Source organism: Acomys russatus, chromosome 28 (assembly GCF_903995435.1).
Source record: "Acomys russatus chromosome 28, mAcoRus1.1, whole genome shotgun sequence".
In the NCBI taxonomy this organism is placed as follows: domain Eukaryota; kingdom Metazoa; phylum Chordata; class Mammalia; order Rodentia; family Muridae; genus Acomys; species Acomys russatus.
Window position 1 is genome coordinate 27,276,152 of NC_067164.1, and position 27,321 is coordinate 27,303,472.

General features: G+C 44.8%; 1 protein-coding gene across 4 annotated transcripts; it reads left to right on the top strand.

Annotated features, from left to right (window-relative positions):
* Mdm1 (Mdm1 nuclear protein) lies at positions 1–27,321 on the top strand. Of its 4 annotated transcripts, XM_051170823.1 has the most exons (15): positions 1–167; positions 1,048–1,162; positions 5,013–5,386; positions 6,391–6,525; positions 8,606–8,773; positions 9,876–9,970; positions 10,049–10,148; positions 16,216–16,245; positions 16,580–16,755; positions 18,058–18,363; positions 19,237–19,346; positions 19,431–19,540; positions 23,499–23,730; positions 25,587–25,646; positions 27,030–27,321. In XM_051170823.1, the coding sequence occupies exons 1-15, from the start codon at positions 150–152 to the stop codon at positions 27,140–27,142; spliced, it is 2,142 nt and encodes a 713-aa protein (XP_051026780.1). In that variant the 5' UTR covers positions 1–149; the 3' UTR covers positions 27,143–27,321. The 4 variants fall into 4 exon arrangements, with proteins under 4 accessions (XP_051026780.1, XP_051026782.1, XP_051026783.1 ...); XM_051170825.1 differs by lacking the exon at positions 16,216–16,245; XM_051170826.1 differs by lacking the exon at positions 6,391–6,525.

The following is a 27,321-nucleotide window of genomic DNA, read 5'->3' on the forward strand; positions in this document are numbered from 1 at the left end:
GGGCGGGAGGGCGGCGCGGAGTGCGCCGGCGCGTAGTCGGGGACGCCGGGTCCAGGGATCCTGCTAGGGAACCAGTGTTGTCGCCCCGCCCCCTCGGGGCTTCAGTCCCGTTAACTGTCGGCTGGACAGGTTCCGCAGCGCAGGGCGACATGCCGGTGCGCTTCAAGGTGAGGCCGGGGGCTCCGCGGCGTGTGGCGGGGACCCCGCCCGGTGGATGCGTGGCGCGCCTTGACGGCACCGAGCCTCCTGGTCGGAGCCTGTGCGGGGCGGAGGATGCTCGGTCCCGTGGCCCTGTGCAGAGGTGCGGGCGTGGGAGAGTTCGATGGGGGCCCGACGGAATCAATCTGGGGTCGCCAGGAGCGCAGGAGGAAGGAAGGGCACTTGACAGTGGGGCGAAAGGCTGCTCTCCCTGAAGGGCACCTGTGGTCCCTCTGACGTTTAGCATTTAGCTCCGTTTCCCGCAAAACTAGAGGCTTGGGAATCCGGCCATCAGTAAGAGGAGAGAGCCTGGGTAGGTATGCAGCTTGCCCAGCTGTACGTTTGTTTTAGGGTTTGCCAACACTTCCAGGCACTAGCACTCTTGCACGCAACGCAACAGGTGGCCGTGGTGTTGGAGTAATCCCGACTCTTAATTCTTAAGGGACTAAGGGACCGGGGGGGGGGGGGGGGGGGGGGACTTGTCTTTCTCGAATTGCCTTTTATTAAAAGGAACTAGGTGTAATCCATAATATGCTTTTGATGGGGGTGTACGAGAGAATTCTGGTGATTAGGGCTTTTGTTTGTTACTGCACTTCATCAGATGAGCTCACATGTTGGAGTTAGAGAACCAGTTAAAAGGCAGCCCAGACGCCTGCTTCTATCTGCCTCAGCTGGTTGTAAGGATTAAAGCGCTACTTAGCCCAGGGCTGGATAAATATTAGTCATTATTAAGGCTCTTGTCTGGGTTTAATTCTCATTCCTAGGCCTTTCAACGCCCTTTGGAAAGGTTGGGAAGATCTTTTTTTCTTTTTTTTCTTTCTGATGCTCAGTTTATACTTTGCGTTTCAGGGGCTGAGTGAGTACCAGAGAAACTTTCTGTGGAAAAAGTCTTACTTGTCAGAGTCCTATAATCCCTCAGTGAGGCAAAAGTACTCGCGCGCAGGACTTAGATCGGATCAGTTAGGTAAGTTGAGCAAACCAATAGCCATTATAACTCGAACAAACCTTGGGTTATTCTTACAAAGCAATTAAAATCCACCCATCTTGGCAAATATTTATCGAAGCTATACTGGGATCCCAGACTCCTTTACATTTTGAAACAAAGAAACTCAGTAAATAGTGTGATTCAGATTTTATATAAAATAGCACGGTAGACTGCTGCTTGAAGAGTAAGGTTGAAGGGAATACACTTGAGAGTGGTTGTTCTGGAAAAGGCTCTTCTGGGGTTTGTTTGGGCTGGGACCTGAAAACTGAGAGGGACGAGTCTAGGAGGAGGCCTGGAAGAATCTTGAGGAGATCAGGAGTCCGTACCCAGGTGCAGTGTCATGGACTCATTTCCTGTCTCTGTTGGTCAGTGCCCATGACTTTAGAGACTGTGTTCTTCCTATTAACGTGCGCTTTTCCCCAGACCTCAGAAGCTTTGCACCCTGGGCGGAGGTTTCCTAGAGCGAGTTGTCTCTGCTCTGTTCCTCTCTCACTAGAATATAAGATCTCTGAGCGCGCCCTCTGTCTCCTTTTTTGTTAGTAGAAACTCGGAGCTTTGAGACACACTCCACTATTAAAACTAATTTTAAACATTTTTAAAAACATGATTGCACACATGCAGGTAGGTACACCTGTGCATATACATGCGGAGGCCAGAGAACCATCCTGGGTGTCACTCCTCAGGAAGGCTGCCCACTTTATTTTGAGACGTGGTCTCTCATTGGCCAGGAGCTCACCAATTAAGCTTACTGGCCAGAGAGCCCTAGGGCCCACCTGTTGCCACCTCTCTAGTGCTGAGATTATAAAAGCAAGCCACCATACTTAGCTTTTTTGTATGAGCTATGGGCAGGGGTGGTGGGGTGGTGTCAAACTCAGGCTGAGCCATCTCATCAGCCTGAAAAGAAAATTTTAAATTAATGAATACATCTGAATTTGAATATGCAATAACCATAACCTTGAGCAAACCAATCCTGCCCAGTGGGCCTTAGGAAGCAAGACTCCCAGGACTGTTGTTCCAGACTGAAGGAGGCGTGACTTGGTGAGGGCTTTAGTACCAGGGTCCTGTAGGGTGATGTGTGAGAGAGACTGATTGATGTGTGAGCCCCTCAGATGTTGTGCATTTGAAGCCAGGGAAAAGACAAGACTTAGAGTGAGGACACCAAACTGGGAAGGGATGCCAGCAGCACAAGGAATGTGTTTCATTTAGGTTTGGAGAACAGAATGGGGTGTGGGTAGCTCTTTCGGGCTCCCCCCTCCCCCTCCACCCCCCACCCCCACTGCATAAAGATGCTTAGCCCCGGGCCACCTTTCTGCTCGTAAGTTCTGAACTTGGGAGAGCTTGTTAGATCAGGAACGCAAGATAAACTGGCTTCAGGGATCGCCACCTCACGGAAGGCGCTGGGGTGTGCCTGGACACCAGAGCATCTGCTCGAGAAGTAATTGTCCTTTAGCAGTGTAGCTGAGGCCAGCTGCATTCTGGGGCCAGTGACGAGAGGAGACTATGCAGGTGAGACCGTTTGGAGCGCGGTACATTTAGAAGGAAGTAAAGGTTTAGGGGAGGAAGGTGAGTAGGGGTTTTAGGTAAGCCCAGGGGACAGCACAAGAACTTCAGGCCGTTCAGAAACGGAGGTGGCAGGTTTGCACAGAAGAGCAGCAGGCTTACTTGGGACTGGTGTCCGTCCATTCTCTGAGTGCAGTGCGTCCCCATTACCAAGGCCATTTGCTGGAGTTGGGAGGACAGAGAATCTTCCTCCTTCGTTTTGCTCCTTACCAAAATCCCAACCCTGTGCCCAGGCGGAAGCCTCGAACAGTGGTCTTCCAATTTCCTTTTGTTCTGTTTTCATACTTCCCAGAGTGAGTTAGAGGGACTGCACAGGTGGCTCTGCGGTTAACAGCGCTGGTGGTCTTGCAGAGAACCCAAGTTTAGTTTCTGGCACCCACGGGCAGCTCACAATATCTGTAAGTCCTTCTTCTGGCCCCTGGGGACACCAATCATGCATACAGTACACATGCATACATGCAGGCAAAACACTCATGCACATAAAAAAAGGAATCCAGAGGGTAGCAGAGTGTTGTTCAGTGGTAGAGCGTGTGCCTGGCATGTGAGGCCCCAGTGCTACCCCCAAAGTTAAAAGCTTCTTAGCCCCTCCTCCCATTTTAAAGTTGATCTTAAGTTTTTTTTTTTTTTTTTTTTTTTAAGCTTTCACAAATAGTTTCAAAGACTCTGTCTTTTGGTTGAGTGTATTTATGTCTTATTATGTATATTTGTTCAAACTTTGGAGCTGACACCTCTGTTCATTCAGTGTATATAGAAAATGTTCATTTGCAAAGCCAACCTCAATAGCAAACTGGCTTGTCCAAATTAGAGTGACCCTCTGTGAGAAAAGTCCGACATTATGCTTGGATTCTGAGTTAAGGTGCATGCCCGCACGCCCCATGCCATCTCTCCATACCTGAACTTTATGCATAGATTTGCTGCTGTTCCTTTGTCATTTCCAGTCTGTGCCTTTGCCGTCCCGTGACCCAGGGTCCCTCAGGAGTGACTTGTGCTTTCTTGTCCCTTTTTCTCCCTAGCCCTGAGTCCTTGTAAAAAGCAGCAGCGATCTACCACAGGCAGTGCCAGGCTGCCTGAGCTGTGTGCTCTTCTTTGTAAAGTTGAAGCGGCACTGTGGTAGGCTGGAGCAAATAGAAGCCCAGATGACAGACAAGTCAGTGTCAAGCAAGACACACATGGAATTCGGGATGTAGAAAATGCTCCTTTCTGCTCACCCAACCCCTCAAGGTCTCTCTGTGTGCCTGTCCATTGAAGTCTGTAGTCTAGGAAGCCCATGGGCATGGAACCCTCACTTCAGTGGCAGAGGCAGCTCAGAGAGAGGTTTGGGAGTGGTGGCTTTACCTCATGGCAGTTTTTTCTGTCGCCTTCCCTTCCCTTCTGCTCTGTCTTACTCTTCCTTAGGTGAGAGCAGCCCTCTTTCTATTTAAAGATGGCTGTACCAGGGCACTAGCTCAGTGGCATTGTGGAGCTCCATTTACCTCCACAGGAGGCTGAGCCCTGTGTACTCCCGCTGGAGAGAGGTGTAGAGAAATTGTATCCTCACTCTTGTTAAAAAGGGTCATTCTTCTTAATTCTCAGGAAATCAAGGCAGAAGGAGAACCAAGGTCTAGCATGGTGACATCTCACCTCTTTCATCTTGGTGTGTTCTGCATAAGAGAAGCTTTGTGAACTGGTCCACCTTTGGATAGGCCAGGGCCTATTGTTCTGCTAAGTAGCACAGGAAAAGTAACCAGAAACGGAGGCAACACACACTTCCTGGCATGCCAGGCCTCTCACCTTGTGATCCCTGTGACTTGTGAGAATAGCTTGGACCCTTGTGACCTCAGTGTTCAATTTTAATGCTTTTTAAAAGCAGAATAAATATTTGGATGTTGAAAACTACACCTAGTCAGGTTTAAAAAGTGCTAAATCTGGAGGAATTTGTGTGTGTGTGTGTATGTGCATCACCATTATATTTTTTAACTTTGTGTTTGTTGGGTATGTGGGTATGTAGGTATGTGTGCATGTATGTATGTATGTGTGCACACATGCACCATGGGGTATGTGTGGAAGTCACTTGTGGGAGGTGGTTTTCCTTTCTACCATGAGGGCCCTGGGGACTGAATTTAGGTTGTTAGGCTTGGTGGCAGGTGCCATCTTGCTCTCAACTGAATTTTAAAGTCTTATCTTTCCAGTTGTTAAAAAAAAAGTCTTATCTTTCTCCTCACAGGTTTTATTAAAAGCTTTTCTTGACTGTGAACATTGGTGGTAGCTGCTTTTATGCTATGTCTTATAGGGATCACGAAAGAACCAAGTTTTACTTCAAAAAGAAGAGTTCCCTACTATGACCCTCAGATTTCAAAATTCCTGGAGTGGAACGGAGCCATCACAGAGAATGAGATGGTTGTCCCACCAGAGCCTCAGACTCTCCAAACTCCAAAACCACAAGAGGCACAGCAAAAAGAAGATGCTGACCAAGAAGGGGTTCCCTCACTAGAGGCTTCCCGGGTTCCCAAGAGAACCCGGTCTCATTCTGCAGACTCCAGGGCTGAAGGGCCTCCTGACGCTGTGGAAAAGCACCAGGCCATCACGGGAAACCATGCACTGGCTAATGAGGATGCGGAGCTGGACCCTTCCCTCAAACCTCTTCCACAGAGTGTAGATCCCAGGGTAGGAGTAGCCGCCCTGTTTCTGCTCAAAAGTGTGACAGGCTTTATTGGTTCACTGTTGTTTCATTACTATCACATTGTGTGTTTAAGTTTTTTCTTGTTAAGTGTTATTTTCTTGTCCCGTGTCTCTGGTATAGATGCCAGCAGGCTGCTTACTGAGAACGGTTCTATTCTTACCTCTCACTATTCTGTACTTGCTGTACTGAGACTTGCCTTCCCTGCTTGGGCAGTCTGCCTCTCGGTTTTATTCATCAGAAGAGGTCAAACTGACACAGAAGGGCAGTAGGCCATTTCTCTGGCTGGCATGCCCAGATGACTTTACCTAGCCTCATTTCACTTTCTTGTTGTGTACCAGCAAGGAACAAACAGAATCTCAGTTGACAGGAGGAAAAAGGAAGAGAGTTCTGGCTGGCTCTCAAAGATCCTGCAGTTCTGTCCTCTTATGTCACAGCTGGCATGCAGCAGGTCCCCACAAGCACATAAGGAGCCGCTGCAGGGGTGTGTGGGAATCTCACTGCCTCCCACATTCTCCGGGCTGTTGCTCTTTTTCTAGTTGATTTCTACCACTGACTGGAACCCTGGAGCCATTTAGGAGCGCTGGAGCCGAATCTGTGACTTGTTGAGAAAGCCAGGGGATGTAGGGGACCATGGAAGGTGATGTGTGAGGTTGGGTGGCAGAGGGGAGGGTGGCCACAGAAGTGTGTGCTGTGATTTTTTTTTTTAAATATTCAATTTACTTGTGAATGATTTGGGGGAAGCAATTGAGCAATACTATTTTTTGATATGCATAATGATCCTCTGGCACTAAGAAAGGAATTTAAATATTTTGACAATTTAAAAGGTAAAAGTTTGCCATATTGCTGTGTGCACATACTTAGCAAGCGGGGTACACTGAAACTTAAAAAGATAAACTTCATGTTGCATGTTGGATAGCACAATTTAGACTTAAAAGGAGCTTATGTAGCAGATTTTAATAGCTCTGAGTGGGTTTTTCCTCCCCAACAGTTGGATAGGCATCTTCGTAAGAAAGCTGGATTGGCTGTTGTTCCCTCGCATAATGCCTTGAGAAATTCTGAATACCAAAGGCAGTTTGTTTGGAAGACCAGTAAAGAAACCGCTCCGGTGTTTGCAGCCAATCAGGTAGCCTAAGATGTGATGTGTCTCTGAGTGCTCTAACCCAATTTAGTAATGCAGACTGAGAGCTGAAAGAGAGTTGCTGCTGACCTAGGCCTGACCTAGGCTCTGGAAGACGGAATGAGAGGTTTGCTAGCCTCTTCCCCTCCCTTATGATTTATAGTGGTAATATTATACTGTCCCATGCTATTGCTGGTCACTATTGCCAGGTCACTAAGTAGGGGGTAGGCTAGTGAGAAGGTGGGGGAGGGGTAAGTGTTCACAGGCAAAAGGTCTTTTTCTAGTTTATTATTTTTAAATCAGTGAATTGGTTATATTCTAAACTAATGTTTTTGCATGTTTATTTCTCAAGAAAGACAAGCTCCTTGGATATTTATATATTGAAAGTAGAACTAATGATTATTATTCCCTTGAAGCAGTTTAAAAGGGACTGGACTAATTGTGAGACAGGTTTCATTATCTTCATGTGCAATTTGAGTATTTTCTTACCTTGCTAATAAATACTGTTGTTAACTGTCGCTGCCCCCCAGAGAAGTTCTCAGACTCGGAATTCTTTTTTATTTCTTGACTATACTTTCGGCTCCACATCTAATAGCTCCAGAAGCCTGTGGAGCTTCCTCTTTTTCCTGATCTTTGTATTTATAAGTCTTCACGGCCCTTTATATGCCCTCAGTTCATTTTGCCAGTACTTCAGTGTTCACTGTCTACTCTGTACCTAAAATCCAAGAGAATGTTAGCTACAGCAGGGCAGCTCTTCCCCAGGCACCCTCACCACTCAGCATGTAAACTGGGGAAGCTTTGTTTACTTGTTATCAAAATACGGTCTAGGATCCTGTGGAGTCTAACACAAAGTGATGGGTTCTCTTTCTGTGACCTACTGAGTGGGACCAGTGCCTCTTCTGTTTACTTGCAAGCATTCCTAGGCAGTAAGTGCTCCTAAAATACCTGTGCCTTGAAAATTGTGCTTCATTCTTGTAGCGCATTTGACCTATAAGCCAGAGCTGATTCAAGCCAAAGCCTGCTTGACAAATTTTACATGCCAATGAAAGCATTTTGCAGAATTTCTTTTTCATAGGATCAGAAGCACAGTGTAAAATAAACCTCCAGCAGAGTCTTCACCAGTGAGCCCATTGCTTTTCTTAGTGAGGCTTTCAAAGGACTTCATCGGGAAGCGAGTGCTCTTTGTATGTTCAGAGCCCATTGGCTTTGGGGTCTGTGAAAGAGCTCACTGGTAAGCTTTCAGTGCCCCTCCAGGGAGCCATCGGCTTTGAGTCAGGTGCCTTTTCTTATAAGGTTGTCATCTTAATATTTAAAGGAGCTGGCATAGTTTTGGCTGGAAGGCCCTTGAGGTTGTGTGGTACTGAGAGGGCGCACTGTTTGGCTAGGGTCTGCAGAACGGTGTGCTAGTCAGTGTTGCAAGCAGTGGTAGGTCTTACCCCGCACCCTCCCTTTTCCGTGTGATTTCGTTGTCATCAGTGGTGGTATACCAGCACGTGGAAGCCATATTATTTGAATATTATGGGTGAAAGAAAAACATTTAAAAGAGAAATGTAGCAATTCCGGGATGTTCTCTCTTGCCTTAGTGAAAATGCTAAATACAAGCAAGCAGGAGGCAAGAAAAAAAAAATCCCAGATTGAAAATACCGGGTATCACCTATGTTCCCTCAGAAAAGGAGAAATTCTGACAAGGAGAAACATAATTTGTAGAGCTGATAACAGTTACTTTAATAAAACTAATGTCTGTTCTTATTATGAAAATATGCTTATTTCATTTATCTCATTACTAAACTGGTAGGAGAAAGCAGGGAACTCTGGGAAGGGAAAGTCAGATAAGGAACATGGTTGTTTATTTTTGCTTAAGTAACATTTGTATCATAATTTGACTATTTACTCAAAGCATAGTAACAAGTATAGAAATTTGGCCTTTGGCTACTAATACACGTGTGAAATGAAATTGCAGTCATATACAGTTTTGCCTTTTTTGTGTATTATAGTTCAACTTTTTAATGAGTTCTTAAGAGCAATTAAATACCTAAGTTCTATATTAGTTAATAACCAACTCAAAACTGAACTATTTTTGTTTAAGGTTCTCCGTAATAAAAGCCAAGTTATTCCACAGTTCAGTGGGAGTACAGTTGTCCATGAAACTGAATACACGCGGAATTTCAAGGGCTTATCTCCAGTGAAGGAGCCAAAGTTCAGAGAAGACTTGAAGGGAAGCAGTGGCCTTGAGACGCCCTCTCCAGAGAAGAAGGTAGCGCCAGCTCCTGAGCTCCTACGGATGGTCTCAGCTTTGGCACACTTTCCCATTACCTCCTGTAGCCCCCTTTTCTTTGCTAGCATTAACTCATTTGTTCACTAAATGCCATGTGCTCACTGACCACTTATGTGAGCCACGTCCTGCGTCGGTACTGAGGGTACAGGAGGCAGACACAGCAAGGCTCAGCAGCACCTGGGCTGCTGGGAGACAGATGTGTAAGTAACTGAAAGTAAGGCAGCATGACCGTACTTAGCAACGCAGCAGGTAAATCTTCCACATCAAACATCAAACGTTTGGCTTTGAAGTAGCGGGAGATGCAGGGCAGCAGGAATGATAGCAATGTGTATACACATTTATCTTAGGGCAAAATTTTTGTTATGCTAAGTTATAGTTAGTATAATTCATCTCATTTACTTAAGTGGATATAAACACCTAGGTTTGTGTGTGATTTGACAGGTATTCAAAGTTCTGACTAGTAGGCTAGAGTCATTGCAGATTATAGGAAAATGAAATAAATATAAACATTGTTTTTTAGTCTCCTGTAGTAATGTTATCTGGTACTTCGTGGTTTTTAAAAATAGAAAGTATATGACTAAAAGTAAAATTATCTATCTGTGTATGTGTGCGTGCATACACAGGCTCACATGCATGACCATGCACATGCACAGATACGCACTTGTATGCACACAGCATACACATACACTTGCTTTCGACCTATGATATTCTTGGGGGTGGAAAGTGTTATTTTGTATAACACTGTGATAACCAGCAACACTAATTACTTGTAACACTTGACCATAAACTTAAGGACTAAATCAGAATCCCTGCTCAGTATGTAGTAGTGTTGTTTAGTATTTATTAAGTGGTTTGCTTAATATTTAGATGGTATTTGTTAATTAGAAAAACATAAGGCTCGAAACTTGGTTTTAAAACTTATTTGTTGATTTTTTTGTTTTGTTTTCTTTAGTAGCTAAAACATCTAAAAGCAAAAATGTAGTAGAATCACCATGCCTACCTTTATAACATCTGTTTTTATTTTAATGTATGATATCTCTAAGCATAAAAGCTTAAATTATTTCCATTTCAATGTAATAAGGCAGACGAGCCTTTAGAATTAGAAGTAGAGATGGCATCGGAAGACTCAGACCAGCCTAAGAGGAAGCTTGCTCCGTGGAGACACCAAAAGCTCGGGTATGTATTTTATCAGGAAACAGTCATGTTCGGGTGGTCATCACGCTAGAGTACTTATATCCATTCTGTCTCTCGTAGAAAGGTGAATTCTGAATATAGAGCAAAGTTTCTGAGCCCAGCCCAGTATTTCTATAGAGCTGGAGCTTGGACACGTATGAAGGAGAACATGCCAAACCAGGTGAGTCTGTGGTGTCACATTTTCTTCCAGGCGGCCCAACAGTTTCACAATGAGTTTCATTCACACTTAAAGATGGATGATGCCATAATACTATTCCGAATCCCACCATCTGAATTGTGTGTAGTCGTTGTCAACTTACCAGTGTGCTCGCTGTTTTTATGCCAATGGCTTCCTTAGAGATTGACATTTATTATTAAAATCATCTTTTAAACCATCAGAAAGCTGATAGTTGAGTTTACAGGGCCGTAGCTTTGTTGCTCTGGTTCTCATGACAGTTGGACCGTCCGTCTTTGAACTGCAGGTCATCTGTCAATCCACAAGGCCTGTGATAGTAAGACTGCTGACAGTTTGCACCACTGCAGCATGTGGAAAAAGGATGGGTGCAGCCTGAGCTCATTCAGGTTCAAGTTCTACCTTTAGGGTACCTTGACACAGGGGAGAAGCTGGGGTTCTAAAGACAGGCCAGAGGAAAGGGCACTTATATCCTGGGGCTGAGAAGTGGGCCTTCTTGTATTACTGTACAATTAGTGTCTCAAAAGTGGACCCTGGCAGTTTTCAACCTTTTCCATGTACACAAACTAAATTAAAACATTTTTTTTTTTGGTTGGACTGTATAATAATAGATGTTCTTTTCCATCCATCTTTCTGAAGAGGATAAGTTAGATTGGGCCTGTTTGAGCTGTTCATCCCTTGGGCTGGCCCCGTCCAGAGAAGGATCCACCACCCCTGCCTCAGCATCCTGTTTCAGGAAGCTTTTGGATTTTTTTTTTTCACTTCAGATACTCAGTACTTTGTACCTGGGCCTAGTTCAGGCTACATGGGACAAGGCCAGCTCCCACTTCATCTGGGCCATTTGTCTACTCACTCTAGTGACAGCAAATAAAAGCCCTGAGCATCCAAAGCAGTCATGATGGAATAATGACGGAATCCCCCAAGCAGTTGGACAGTTTATTAGCATTGTAGGTCTTGGCAAAGAGACAGGGCAGGAGAAAACTGGGGAGCACAGAACAGTGTAGCTGATGGGGGCCAGGGGGTCAGGATTGAGGTCATGAGAAAGTCTTGTTTTGGAAAGATTCTTTGCCAGTGTGTGACTTCTTTAAGGTGAGTTGGTCTTTAGGCCTCAACTGTAAACATTTAGTGTATTTAGAGGACTGTAGGGACGTGGGAAGTCAGGTGAGATTCTGCATATTGCCCTGATGAGTGCTGTGTCATCTGCTTTCTCAGTTTTATCTAATATGGTATTGTGATGCCGTAACCTTGTGCTGTGTTCATTGCTACTGGAAGTTGCAGGCATATACTTAGGAGTGAAGTTTGTCTTAGCCTGTTATCAAAAAACAAAAAACAACAACAACCAAAAAAAACCCACATAGATTGGCAATAGAAAAGGAAAATAGTCTTCAGAAATAAGTGATTAAGTTTTATTTATCAAGGTATAGACGTTTAATATGGGCCGCATTTTGCTGAAATCCTAGGATTTTACCCCCTGGACCATTATTGGTGGTGTGTGGCTGGTAATGAGGCGCCTGAGTATCAGTATCAGCCATCTCCTCCCCCCAGCATCTTCTGGTGTGTATGTTGTATGTGTGGTGTGTGCAGTGTGCACACATGGCTGTGCACGTGAAGGCCAGAGGTTGGGATCCCTCATTACCTTAGTTTTTGTGACAGCATCTCTCACTGACCTCAGAGCTCACTGATGGTCTAGACTGGCCAGCCATTGAGAGCCCAGGATGGTCCTCCTTTTCCGTGCAGTGCTGGGGTTATACCAGGATAAACAGGCTAGTGCTTTCCCCATGGAACCCTCTCTGCAGCCCGCATCCCAACTAAGCTCACTTGTTGGTTCATAGTGCAGCTGCTAACTTAATTTCCTCTTAAACGGTCTAAATGCTGCACCTTTGGGATCTATTTTTAGCAAAACCACTGTGTGTTCCATCCTAAGTCCCACATCCTTATTCATGGGATGTCTGCAGCTGGATTTGGACGGGATTGTGCCTTCCGCATCTGTCTGTTATTGCAACTGCACCACTCTTTATAGCGGTCTTAAAAGATTGCCTTGAATGACTGGGTCTGTTGTACATTAATTTGGTTTTAAATTAACTTTTGGTTTCTTAAAAGGGCCTGACCTCAGTCCCATAGCAGTCCTCCTGCCTTGTCCTCTTTCATGCAGGCAAATACATCTTTTTGGCTTGGTTATTGATGTGACTTTTGAGGACGATTAGGACTTTGGTTCAAGATAAAGAGCCACATTTGAGAGACATTCTGTAATCTGACGGGTGTTGTAAGAGCCAGGCATAAGATTGCTCCTCACTTGGGGGGTAGGAGTTTTGAGAAAAAAAGATTATTTCCTCTCGACTTTGTGAATTTGGTTTTTCTGTATATAAATTTTAAATTATTTAGTTCAAATTGAGAAAGGCAATTCAGAAATGAAAACATTCTCCTTACAGTGTTCAGATTGTGTGTCTGTGTGTCTGTGTGTCTGTGTGCCTGTGGAGGCCGGAAGAGGGTCTTGTATCCTTCGGAACTGGAGTTATAAGTGATTGTTGTAATAGTAATTTTATTCTCCGGGTTCAGTTGTTGTCTGGGAGGCTTACTTCCTTCTTCTGCTAACCTAGGCCTAGTCCTGGAAGCTTCTAGCCTCCATACAATCTAACCTAAGCCTAGAATGTTTGCAGTCTCTGAGACTCCTTAATAAGCTCACCCTTACTTGTTCTTTCTGAGCTCTGGACTGGCTGGTTCAACTCAGCTGTTCTGGCTCAGACTCCTCCTCTCCCAGCTGACTTATTCAGTCTGGCTTCTCTCTCAGCCTGGGATTGCTCTGCTTGGCCTCAAACTAACCCAGCAGTCTGCCCTAATCTTCTGGCTTCTTCTCATTTTCTGGCTCCTCCTGTCTTTACCTGAAAATCTCTCCCCCCCCCCCCTCTCTCTCTCTCTGCAACCCATCTCTCTATTACTGTCCTGGTAAAACTGCCTCTTAAGTAGCTTCCCTTTCCTCTCTCTTCTCATGAGAGTTGGGTGTATCCTATTCTGTCAATCTGATTTGTCACCTTTTCTGCCACTCAATTAGACATCACTTTCAAACATGGGTGCTTCCTTCTACAAACTAACTCTACCTTTGTTTGGAATTAAAGGCATGTACCACCATGCCTGGACCTAAGCTTTTCTTTACCTGATACTTGCTTTATAGAAGGCTGGCCTTGAACTCAGATCTGTTTGTCCCTGTCTCCTGAATTAAAGGTGTGTTTGTGGGCTGGAGAGATGGCTCAGTGGTTAAGAGCACTGTCTGCTCTTCCAAAGGACCTGGGTTCAATTCCCAGCACCCACATGGCAGCTTATAACTGTCTGTCACTCCAGTTTCAAGGCATGTGACACCTACATACCAATGCACGTAAAATAAAAAAACTAAATAAAAAAACATTTTTAAAAAAAGGTGTGTTTGTATTCCAGCTGGATCACAGAGGCCTTGGATGTGATATTTTTTGCCAGAATAGCCATGTTTCGAATTAACATTCTTCTACACTAATTAATGTGGGTGCTGAGACCTGAACTCTGGTACTATATACAAAAGCAGCAAATGCTTTTAACCTCTGAGCCATCTCTCTACACACTGGTTATAATATATCCTGCCATTGGGTGGCATTACTGTGTGGGTATTTAGTTGGAGATAATTGATTCCTATCCTTTGTAGTGGTCCTGGCCATTGGTCTTAGGGGTTATTTCTGGAGTCCACACTCAATTTTCCCCTCCTGCCCAATGAACGCCTTACTCTGAGAGATAACAGTCTCTTTAGTTTTCATCTTAATATAGGATTATAGACATTTAAATATAAAACTTAGATGAAATGTTAGCACTGACTTTTTTTTAGGAAGGATGGCTGATGAAGAATTGTGAAAGCATTGGGTTTCATATATCATTAATAAATGGAACTGAACAATCATACCAAATTTCTATAAAGTGTCTGCTCGCCATCCTTTCTAATAATTAGTATCAAAGGTGATCACTGTACACAGAGGTGTCTTCACCCATTCTCTTACTCAGCAATATGGAGCTCCCGTGGGAACAGGGCGTGGCCTCCTTGACTGTTCCTTCCCACTGTTCAGCATTCAAGGCCGTGTTGATTGGAGCCCTTTGAACCTGTCCTTCAGTTTTTGTCCTTATTTGTTTCATAGGGCACAGGCTGTGCTGGTGCTAGGATGGTAATTTACATACAGGCTGGCTTCCTTTGTCCTTGTTAGCCAGGCCTGGAGCTCTGGTTGCTGTTTCCCTCTGCTGCTTGCCCCTCCCTGCTGCAAGGTCACGGGTTCATGGAGAGAGCACAGAGGATGTGACCTAAGTCATGCACATCTTACGTAGTCAGTGAACAGTCTGATACAGGGCACTTAGATCAGATGCTTACACCAGGTTTCCTAGCCATGTGGAACACCCTGCGAGTCACTCAGCACGTTGGCACCTGATGTCTCAGTCCTGCCGTTGATGCTGCTTTCTGTGAAGTCTAGGAGTCCATAGAACTGATACGTGCACATAGCGCATGTTGGCAGCAAAGAAAATGGGATCTTAGATAATCTGTTAGGATATATTCCAGTTTGTCTGGATAAGAGCATCTGCTGGGGCTGTCTGGTTTCTCCTGCCGCATAGGTGCTCTCTCTGTGCTGGCTAATTCCCTACAAGGGTAATGCCCTCCCTACCTTTGTGCTCACAATTGCCTTGTTAGGAGCTGTGGACTGGGCCCCAGTTGCTTTTGTATTGCAGGCTTCATTGTTTGCTTTGCTTTCTTGTCTTTAAGCAAAGCATGAAGTTTTAATGCACAGTTCGTGATAGGAGAAGAGTCTTGCCTGTATGGTAGAAAATGACAAAGATTTTAGGGCTGGAGAGATGGCCCAGCAGGTGACATGCCTGCTGCCAGTCCTGGCTATGTGAGGTTGATTCTGGGGTCCCACATGGTAGAGAGAGCTGACTCTGCAAGGTCAGTTGTCCTCTGACCTTCACACACAGAGATACACAGAGACACACACACAGACACTGACACACAAACACAGACACACATATACGTACACACACAATCATACACACACAGACACTTACACACACACACACAGACACATACAGACAGACAGACACACACACATAGACATACGCACACACAGAGACACACACACACACACACACACACACTACTACTACTACTACTGCTAATAAAGAATGAAGTGATGACAATGTATACAAATCTCTTCATGTGAAAGGTAAAAGACATAGTTATTAACAGTTATGCCTAAAATAGTCAAGTGATAAGCAATTTTTCAAAAATGCTAGAACTGTTTTTAAAAATAGAGAATTATTAGTAGCAATAAAAGTTGCTAAATATAAGAATTTTAAAGCAGAATTTTTATAATTCAGCTCTTTTTGTTGTGTGTGTGTTTTAAATGCATTTTAGAGAAGCCAGCAGGTGGCAGTGCAATGCGTAAAATAAAAGGGTTTCAAATGGTAGTTAGGTTCCCTTTCATAGGAAAGTATATTATTTGCTAATTAGAGAATTCAAAATATTCTATAGTTACTCATAATTTTTAAAAATCTTGTTATCTCGTTGAATACATCACTATTATTTGATAGGAATTTCTTTTTAATCATTTATTTAGTTTTTGTTTATTGTTTTTTGTTTTTGAAGTTGAGGTTTTGCTGACTCCAAGGGAACCTGAGGAGCTTGGAGAGGGAATCTTTCAACTGTCAGTGGGGTCTTCTGTGGGCAGCTGGGGATTAAGCTAGACTGGGGAGCTAGGAATACCAATCAATCACCTATCACCAGCACCGTCACAGTCAGAGATGAGGAGCTAAGGATAATAATCAACTACCTGTCACCAACACCATCGCAACCAAACAAGAATGTGGCTGACCCTTGAGCAGTATTAAGATATTTTGGTTACTGAGTCAAACATTACTAAGAATACAAGAAATATCAATTGACAAGTTAGTGTATATTTAGAGGGAAGACTAATTAGATACAGCGTCTCATTGATTCCCATTAATACTTGTTTATGGCATTAACCTGTCATTAAGTGTCTCTGTATTCCTCCCCTAGGGTTCTCTAAATGCCATGTGGTATGCAGAGGTTGGTTGCTTTTGAGTTCTTAAAAACTATAGTAATGCATAGAATACTTGTGTAATTTCAGCTGAAGTAAAAAAAGTATGTGTCAATATTTTTCTTAGCTACTACAAATATCTCTTTGCCTGCTAATCCGGAATAAAATAGCTCCATTTTGCTCATGCCTAATTGTTTTAATTTCTGCTTAAATGCATTGTCTGATGAGTGTATGTGGCTATTACTTTTGCCTGCCTTTGTCACTGGACTTGGGCTGTGTTAATGCACTGGCTCTGTTATGTTCTTGTTGCTGTGGGTAAAAGAGCACTGACAGTGATGGATGCCGTCTGAACTCTTCCTGTAGGTTAAGGAACTCCGGGAAAAGGCCGAGTCGTACAGGAAGCGAATTCAGGGGACGCATTTTTCTCGGGACCATCTGAACCAGATCCTGTCTGAAAAGAACTACTGTTGGGACGTCTCCTCAACCACGAGCTCAGAAGGACCCGTTAGCGGCAACATCCGAGCATTGGACCTTGCTGGGTGAGGTGTTCTTTGTGGAGGATGAGAAGAGCGAGTTGTAGCTGTTGTACATCACAGAGTAACTTAGGGACAGTGATCCGACCACCCACAGTCTGCCTTCTAGTCAAATGGGCCTCGTTTGTTTTTTTTTGTGTTTTTGGTTTTTTTTTTTGAGACAGGGTTTCTCTGGGTAGCCTTGGCTGTCCTGGACTCTGTAGACCAAGCTGGCCTTGAACTCACAGCAATCCGTCTGCCTCTGCCTCCCAAGTGCTGGGATTAAAGACGTCAAGTGGGCCTCTGACTTCATTATTTAAAACGCACTCTCGGTGACAAATACAGTTATGGTATACTCACTTGCTCTGTGTGTTTCTGTATGAATAATACATAAGTCTAGATGGCTAAATTTTGCAATATTCTTTGTAGCAACTACAGAAGTAGAATGGCTGTAGGGTAGATGTAAAAAGACTTTAAGTAAAGTTAAAAATAAAAGCAACCATAAAAACTTACAAGAATATAAGCTAGTAGCGAGGTGTGGTGGTGCACTCCTGCAGTCCCAGCACTCGGGAGGCAGAGGCAGGCGGATCTCTGTGAGTTCGAGTCCAGCCTGGTCTACAAAGCAAGTCCAGAATAGCCAAGGCTACACAGAGACACCCAGTCTGGAAAAAGAGAGAGAGAGGAGAGGGGCTGACTATAAGCTAGTGGTGTGTATCTGCTATCATTCGTGAGTGAGTCCGTGTGCCTCATCTGGAATGGGGCCTCTAGTTGTAGAGAATGCTCTGCTTTTTTAAATTGTAAAGCGATCACAGTTTAACTATTTGGGAGAGAAATAGCACATTGATTTGTAGCAAATAAAAAAGCTTGAAATTAGAGCACACTGTGTAGTCACATAAAGCAAATTCATCTGTAATTCCATTGTGTGACCTTGCTTTAAAAGTTGCCACGGTTCTCTTTAGATGAATCTAAGCTATAAAACTCTGAATCTGCATACTTGTTTACGTGTATAATTGAATTTATGCCTGACTATGAATGTAATAATGACACACTAGCCTGGCTGCGGGTTAGTCTTTTTCACTTTGAGGGTGAATAATGGCTCTGTCACCAGAAGTGTAAATATATGTGTGTGAAAGTAGGTGCATATGACTTTTGGGGATATTTTAGTGGAGACTCAGGCATCGCTCTCATGTACAGTGTCCCTCAATAACTTCACTACCTTGGCAAGGCTATCAGTGTGGAAACCAAGTGAAGGGAGTGGTGAACTGACTGAACCGGTGTAAGTTAGACACTCAAACGCAGACTTACAATAAAACTTTTTTTGCTATGCAGAGATCTTACAGGCCACAAGACTCCCCAGAAACATCCTCCTGCCAAACTAGAAGAAAGGAAGGTTGCCTTGGGAGAGCAGCCCCCAAGAAATGCCACCGCGAAGCTGGACCTGTCAGAGGCCGCCACCATGCCTGTCAGGAGGAAGCTGGCATGGGATGCAGAGGACACCAAGGAAGATGCACAGGAGCAGCCCAGAGGGGAGGAAGACAGGGAAGAGGGAAGGGAAAAGGCCAAGCAGACCCGTGTGGGGGAGCTAGAGGAACTGGACACACAAGAGACATTTAAGGCAGACAGGATAAAAGAAGGGTGAGACTTGAGTTCTTCAGCATAGAACATTCTAGAACATGACTAATGTGCACTCGCCTTGTCGCTGGGTGTAGGGTTTTACACTGGCAGTTTTATGACTAATAAGAGCAGGGTTTTTAACGCAGTGAAGTAGGCGCTGCTGTGTGGTATGTGCTGGCATGTGATTCACACTGACCTTTGAGTCACCAGTGGTTGCGGAGGGAGCACCGGAGCACTGTGCTGCCTGGGGAGGAATTAGACTGAGGATTTTTCAGATTTGTAATTGTGTCTGGAAGAGTGACTTCATGGAGAATTAAAATCATTAATATCAGGTGCTTCTGTCAGGAAAGAAAGGCGCTGCTGTTGGGTAATGTTTTTAAAGTGTTTCCTGAGACTAGCTAGTGATGGTGGTTGTATGTGCACACAGCTTTGGGGAGCGCTTCTTTGCTGGTGATGCATTTTGTCTGGAGCCTTTACTCATGCATGGGTGCTGCGGCTAACGTGGAACTTGGGAGCTGGCTATGGGAGACTTCTGCGTTAGGGATTTCTGACTTACAGTGGCCTTCCCTCCTGTAGAGGCTTAGTTCCCCTTAACTACATATGGATTAAGACTTTCCAAAAGGATTGTTCTTAAGCAGGGATATCCCTGGATAGCCCAGGCTGGCTTGGAACTTGTGATTCTCCTGTGCTCACCTCCTTAAACACTAGGATTATAGGCAGCTGTTACAGGCTCCCTGCATATGAATCTAAATGTTTGTTTTTTGTTTTTTTCAGAAACAAAGTAGACTTCTCTTAGTTTATGCTTTATTACTATACCACATAATGGTGGTGATGTAGTTTTGGCCATGTTTTCTTTGGCGGAAAGGCTTCCTAATAGATGGTTTCTCTCTTTAGGTCGGAGCTATCCTCTGTCTCCTCAGGGAGGGGAGGCAGGCTTCCTACTCCGAAGCTGAGAGAACTCGGCATCCAGCGGACTCACCATGACCTCACGACTCCAGCCGTTGGTAACAGCCTGCAGCCTGCAGTCCAGCCCGCCCTTTAGACTGTAGCTTGTTGGGACTGATGCATGGTTTCATGGGGTTTTCCAGGTGGAGCGGTCTTAGTGTCTCCATGTAAAACGAAGCGGTCAACCCCCGAGCAGTGGAAGAGAGCGTCCTACCAGCATGGCTTAGAAACCCCAAAGAAAGATATTACTAAGGTAGACATCTGTTTTTCAGAGGAAAATCTCTCTTCTTGGGTTTACAGTCTCATGTAATAAATGAATTGTGGGCATCGGGGAGAATGGATCGTAACCCTGATGAGGTTCAGTATTGACTCTACACTGTACACCTTACACTGTAGAGGATTGAGGGCGGCAGCCACCTGAGTAACCTTCACCTGTACAGTTGTCACTTGTTGGCCTTCAGAATGACCTTAGGTGATGAAGTCAGTGTCACCTGGCTGTCACTCAGTTGAGCAGAATTTGACGTCTGTGGATTCATCCCACACTTTCTAATCTCTAAAGCAGCAACGTCCCCCACAAAGCTTTAGAGTTTTCATAGTATTGGTTTGTTCATTAAGAAACACTTTTCTTTCTTGTTCTGTTTTTGCATTTTGAGACAAAGAAGTCTTGCTACATAGCCCAGGCTGGCCTTGAACTATGGAAAATGACTCTTGGAAGAGTTACAGAATATCTAACCTACTTTCTCTTTCATTTAAAAAAAATTATTTTTAAATTTTAATTTTTTACATGTATGGTTGTTTTCACTACATGTATATCTGAATACTACATGCATGCTTAGTGCCCTTAGAGTCCAGAAGAAGGCATTGTCTCTCCCCTGTAAGTAGTTAGAGATGGCTGTGAGCTGCCCTGTGGGTGCTAGGAATAGAACCAGGGCATCTGTGCAGGAGCAGCTGGTGCTTTTAACTGCTGAGCCTTCTCTCTAGCCCCTGTTTCCTACTTCTTTAGCACACACGGACAGTCCCCCAGCCTTAGCCTCCTGAGTTGTGGGGTGCATCACGCTTGCCCTAGATCTTAGAAACGATCCTAAGAACCCAGCATGCATCTGCTCACTTCATCTTGTGGATGTGTCTTACCATGCATGCACCTGCTAGATGCTGTGGGTCCCATAGTGAATAAGAGTAGACTGTGGGAGGGGACGCATGTCAACCAGTTATACAAAGAGTTAAATATAAAAGAAAACTATTGAGCTGAGCATGGTGGCGCACGCCTTTAATCCCAGCACTCGGGAGGCAGAGGCAGGTAGATCGCTGTGAGTTTGAGGACAGCCTGGTCTACAAAGTGAGTCTAGGATAGCTAAGGCTACACAGAGAAACCCTGTCTCGAAAAGCAAAACAAACAAAAAAGAAAAAAAGAAAAAAAACTAGTAAGATTTCAAAGCTGGATTACTTAATTTCAAAGTTGAATTAGCCTGATTGTAAGACTTGTGTGCTTTTGGGGGCTGGGGATGTAGCTCAGTGGTAGAGCCCTGGCTTAGCACAGAGAGACTTGTATGAAGTCAAAGAAGTTCTTAGAAGCCATAATTCACCTGATTAAAAGGATGGGGAAAGGAGCATGGCACGTGGCTTGTACAAAATTCCCATGCAGAAAAGAGCAGAGAGTTTGAAGAAGCAACAGCTTCTGTTTGCTTGGGCAACACCCTGCTGGGTTCTCTGCCAGAGCCCCTCCCTCTGTCCTAGCTGAAGTGCTGCGCCCATCCACATGGTCCTAAGCACAAAGCCTCACCCATCCCTTGGGTGAGGGATCAAACTTGTAGTTTGGTTTAATTCACAGCACTTCTTGTAGCAGCACAGGGCGTGGTAGGGTTCATGGCTTTAGCACCAAGCTAGCAAAGATAGTAACTGAGCATTTCCCATCGTCTCAGAAGCAGGGGAAGCCACTGAGCTGGTTAGGAGGGAACTTGGCCACTGAGGGGCAGTATTTCCCTTGAATACTGAGCCTTGAAATAGTTTCAGTGTGATTTGTGCTTTACAAGGTGTGTGTCTATATAGGAGCACAAGTAGACTGTGACCCCCTGAAAGGGACAGTGTCCTGGAAAGTGTCCTGGAAAGGAGACATTGGTATCATGAACTAACGAGGGGTAGGGTGGCGGGGGGGGGGGGGCAAAGGTAGAAGTGGGTGACACGGGAGGACTGTGGAAGGGAAGCCTTGGTGATGGGTCAGGTAACAGAGCAAAACTGTGCCTGACTTGTGGTTTTCTGGCTTTCTGACAGGACTGAGGGCATGGTTTGTACTGAGTCAGTCCCAGGCTGCCTTGGGAGAGGAATGTAGGGAACTTTATTGTATACTTCCTTTCATATTTAGTGGCTCCTCTGTGTGCCAGTGCCAGGTACTGTCCTGAGGTCTGGGCACACAACTTTCTGACTTTGTGGAAGTTCTCTTTTCACTGGAAGAAACAGACAGTATATTTTATAAAGCAGTGTAATTTCAGCTGGGCAGTGGTGGTGCATGCCTTTAATCTCAACACTGGGGAGGCAGAGACAGGTGGATCACTGTGAGTTGGAGGCCAGCCTGGTCTACAAAACAAGTCCAAGACAGCCAAGGCTACACAGAAAGACTCTGTCTCAAAAATAAACAACGATGATGACAACAACAACAGCAAAAAATTTTAGGGTCTAGAGAGGTGGCTCAGAGGTTAAGAGCACTGACTGCTCTTCCAAAGGTTATGAGTTCAATTCCCAGCAACCACATGGTGGCTCACAACCATCCATAATGTGATCTGATGTCCTCTTCTGTCTTGCAGGCAGAACACTGTATGTATAATAAATCTTAAAAAAAATAATTTCAGGTAGGAAAAAGTGCTGTGGCTTAAACCTCAGGTGTCCTCTGAGGGATGGCTGAGGCTTTGTTGTGGGGCCATGCAGGCTGCACAGGCTGGGTAACACTTTGGGGGAGACCTGAGGAGGGAAGGGCTCTGGCAGTGAACCTGACGGGGTGTTTCCCAAGCAGAACAGAAAGTGCCAGGTTTTCTCTCCCAGTGCTGACTGCTCATTTTGTTTTGTTTTTATTCACATTATTAATTGTACATAATAATGTAATAATGTGTTTTACTGTGATACTTGCACTCATGGTGTGTATTCTTCCCGTATTTGATCCTCATTACCTTCTGTTTGCCTCCCACTACTCCCATCCCTCCCAGCTAATCCTTCTCTGGTCTCTCCCTCCCTCCTTCCCTCCCTCCTTCCCTCCCCCCCCCCCACTGTGTTGTGTTAGGGTTTCTTACAGAATCCTGTGTGAGTAGCTGCCAGCCAGTAGTCGCACTACTGAAAAAAAAAAAAAAAAAAAAAAAAAAAAAAAGAAAAAACCAATGGTCTCGGTGGTCTACCATGACTGCCTAAAGATCCTCAAGGAGGGTGAACCCCGCCCCCACAGCTACCATGATGTCCCTCTAAGTCCCCAGTGAAGGGTGCTGAGTTTTCAAGAGAAGGGGAAAGTGTGGGGTAGATCTAGAGGGAAGAGGGGGTGGGAGTTGAGGTTGGAAAGGAGGGTCCGTGATGAGGTGGGGTGTTATCCTAATGACATCAGGAGGCCCTTGGAGATCTGAAGTGAAAAAGCAAGGAGGCTTTGACTCACAGGGTAAATCAAGTCACTGGCTCCTCTGGGGAACTTTTTTTCTTCAAGCAGAGTTAGAACAGTGCCAGTAAAGAGGCTTGAGGCTCAAAAGCAGATCAGTCGGTTTAATTAAGCCTGAGGACCCCTTCCATTACAATACTTTGTCTTAGCTCCTTTTCACAGCAGTAAAACCAAGATGACAGAACTTCTCAGATACTAGGAAGAAAAGCAGAGAAGTGTCCCTTTAGTGTGGCCTGTAGTTGACGAGTGAGCCGGAGAAAGGGGAGTAAGTGGGAGACCTCTGTTCTTTCCTGGCTCCTCTTGGGAGAAAACCATCAGCTCTTCAGTCCAGCTCCCTCAGGTGTAAATGTCACATCCATAGGCTCAAATGAGGTGCTGATGCAAGTCAAGGCGTGATTGAGACTTTTGTGCCTCTGTTGGCTTTGCTAGTTGACAGGTGGCGCGCGCCTTTAATCCCAGCACTCAGGAGGCAGAGGCAGGCAGATTTCTGTGAGTTCAAGGCCAGCCTGGTCTACAGAGTGAGTTCCAGGACACCCAAGGCTACACAGAGAAACTCATGTGTGCATCTTCTTTTGCCATCTAGAAAGAAAACCACCGTGCTGTGTGTCTCCTGACTTCTCCTGCTGCTGGCATGAAAACAGTTGATCCCCTGCCTCTGCGTGAGGATAGTGAAGACGATGGCCTCAGATTTTTGAAAATTCCAGAACATCTGACAAACACCCCTGGTAGTCAGCCTTCTCCGAGTGCCCTGCCTCACTGGCCTCCTCCTAACAGGATCCAGGGCCGTCTGCGACACCCTGAATTTCAGCATAACGGTAAGTGTTTTGGTTTAAATTTCTTGTCTTTTAAAAATAAAAGTGTTATACTGATAGGCAAGCATTATATAGAGGTAGGTACCACATACTGATAGGTTCTATTATTTAGTTCTTTTTCTTTTCTACTTTAAATTTATTATGGGTCCCTCTTCCCCTCTCTTCCTTCCTGCCTCTTTCCTCACCTCCTTCCTTATTTTTTCTTCATTTCTTTCCTTTCAACAGCGTCTCAGTAGGTCAGGTAGTCCCGGCTGATGGGTTTCTGTGAATGGGGCAGATCTCTGTCGTGGACACTGGCTTGTCCTGCTGCGTCCAAGTTCACATTTCACTTTATAAAGTGAAAGGCTCATACAGAAGACCTAATAGGTGCCAGGTCTCAGGTCCTTACCAAGACTCATACAGGAGACCTACTAAGTGCCATAGTGCCTCCTCTTCAGGCAGGAACAAAAACCATCCCTGGGCATTGCCTGGTGTTGCTCGGGTGGAAGTCAAGAGGTGGTTCCCTTGGGTTTTGTGGTTTTGTTCGGCATTGCTCTGCTGCTGGTGCCCTTCCTCCTGCACACTGGGAGTTCTCCTGCTGTTCTCGTTCTGTAGCTTTTGTGTGTGTTGTTTTCTTTCTGGTAGCTTTTGGGACTGTTTATACCCAATGCTACTGATACTTACAATGATGCATCTTGAAGTGGGTGTCTCCCCGGGCATTTTACTGGTACTCAGTAGAGTTTCCCCCCTGGTCAGCTCTTCTAGAAAGTTTTCTTAAGTAGTGATTTCTTCCTTTTCTGTTTCCTTTCTGCTGCTCCTGTCCTTAGGCAGAGGACATATGGTCACAGTAGCTCTATAAACCTTTAGAGACATATTTTTATCTCATGCTCAGGAGAGGCACCTGTCTAGCTGTGTAAATTTAGAGGTGATTTTGTGCCCCAGCTGTTTGTTGCTTAAAAAGTTTTTCAGAGCCCCTGCTTTATCTTCCTTTCTGCAGCTTGCAGGAAGACTGGGCATTTGCACCCACATCACTCCCCCTCCCCACCCCCCGCATTTCTGCTTCTTAGCTGCAGGGAGACTGGGCATTTGCACCCTCATCACTCCCCCTACCCACTCCCACACCCCCAGATCGCTGCTTCTTAGCTGCAGGGTGACTGAGCATTTGCACCCCCATCACTCCCTCCACCCACACACCGCCCCCCCCCAGATCACTGCTTCTTACCTTCTGGGTTCTGCTGACCCCCCCATGCCTGCCATCTTGTGTAAATTAGATGCTTATCTCCCCCACTTGCCTCCCCAAACTTAACTGCTGTTTCCTGGTCTCTCATTTTCTTTGTCCTGTGGGCTTCTGCTGTGTCTCTCAATGTGTCTGTTGGGTTTTCATCTCTCAAAGGAAGCCTCTCTATCTCTGTGAAGTTATATCAATGTAATCATTTGGAAGAATGTTAGGTGCCTCGGTATAGTTTATGTACTCGCAGTGATTTCTATTAATATACAAACTTAGCTGATATAATTTCTGATTACCTCCTTCCGTGAATGGTTTACTGGTTTGCTATATTAGATAAGCTGAGATTGGTCAATTTATAATGAACAGAAATGGATGCCCCGTGGCTCCTGAAGCTGGCAAGTGCATGACAGAGGGGCTAGCAGCAAGGGAGGTGTTTTTGCTACACCATCTCTTGGCAGAATAAAAGGCAAGAGAAGGAAGGGCGGAGCCTCCCTGACTTAGGTTACAACCTGGTCACCTAAAGAGCCAGCCTCTCATGGATCTCAACAGCGATTCAGTTTCACTGTGAATTTTGGGGGGACAGACGTTCAAACCACATAATATGTGATATTTAGTAGCTAACGGATGATGTCTACTGCCCTTTTTCTTTAAGTGAGAAAACCAAGGATGAACACTTTGCTGTTACCTCCGCATGAAGCCTTTAATGATGAAGGTATTTGGTAGTTACCTAAGATCAGCCTCTAGTCCTGTAAGGTAGCTTCTGCCTTGCCTACGGTCGTCTAGCGCCTTACAGATCCCAGAGCTCTTCCACAGATGTTCCTACGCTGGGTCCTTGAGACCGTGTGATGGGGCTGAAGTTGCTTCTGTCTCATACAGAGTCAGGGGGGACTGGGTGCTGAGGAGCCTTTCCCCAGCAAATGGCGCTTTACCTCAGCAGAAGCCACGTCTGCTGCCTCCACCTCTCTGTCTCAGAAATTTGGCCTGATGTAACATTTATATTTTTTTTCAAGTGCCTGTATATTCTTACCATTTTTCATTATGAAAAATATGTGTAATTAATGGAAATGGATGCCTTTCCTCCTGTATAATCTGCATCCTGTCAAGTTTTTTATTTTAATAAAGGCAGGAGGAGTTTTGAAATCTTAGGGTGCACAATCAAAATGACTCCTGTGCCATCCTGAGAAACATAGCTGTAATCTTAAAGTGCCAACAATTCCTGAGTTTATTGATTCTTAGTTGGGAAAAATATTTGAACTTTACAGTTAGAAAGTTTTTCCTCTTTTAACAAGTTTGCAACTCTTTATTCAGTAAAGCAGAAAATAAGTTGTGTTTTGAAATACAAGTCTGGCCCCTTTGAATCTGTTTTTGCCTTTTGTCTTGTTGATGAGCAACAGTTCTATAAACATGTGATGGATTTGCTCACTCAGAATGTGGCCTTTCATACCAAAAAAGGATAGTACATTGCCAAACTTTCCCCCTAAAAGTAATATAACAAACCACGTTAAAATGTAGCATGTGAGAAGATGTATTTTTGAATTTGATAACGTGTGTGTGGCCATGTACACATACATGTATGTGGGCACCCTCTGGGCTGGGCTGGAGGCACGGGATTGCCCTGGGGTTGCAGTTGTAGGGTTGTAGATGCTGGGAATTGAACTCAGGTCCTGTGGAATAGCAAGCAGTGTGTGCTCTTAGCTTCTGAGTCACCTTCCCAGCACCAGCATTTTGCTTTTTAAATAGAAAACCTTTTGATCCAAATGGTTGCATTTCTGAAACTAGGATGGCTTGTTTCTCGATAATTCTGAAATCCTAAGCAGTGTGTAATTTATGACATGATGGGACTTAAGTGATGTTAAAAAAAAAAAAAAAAAAAAGGTTCCAGCACATGGGCATGCCCCTGACCTCTGGTACACTTGGAGAACTGCCATGAAGTATGAAGAAGTAAGCTCTCCATCCACCAGGTTCCCTGTTTCCTGATGCAGCCAGCGTTGCTAGTGACTTGATGCTTTCCGCTTCCTAGTAATAGTGCATTAAGCATAATATTTTTCTGTAGGTATTTTCACGTGGATGTGACCCTGGGATTCTCTCATTACAGATGTAGACAGACTGTCCGAGATCTCTGCTCGCTCTGCAGCTTCCAGTCTCCGCGCTTGCCAGACTTTAGCACGAGCTCAGAAAAGAAAGGAGAATTTCTGGGGCAAAACATAAACCCGCTCTTCTTCTCTAGAGAAAAGCTGGCATCATCTTTTCTTATTGTGTTAAGATTTTCGGAGTGTTTGGATTTTCTCCTGACACTTCTGACTTAAATAATTTGATTTTCAGTGGCTCATCTTACCCAGGAAATTTTAACACAGCCGTATCTAAATTTAACTCTTTGGGATTTCCTT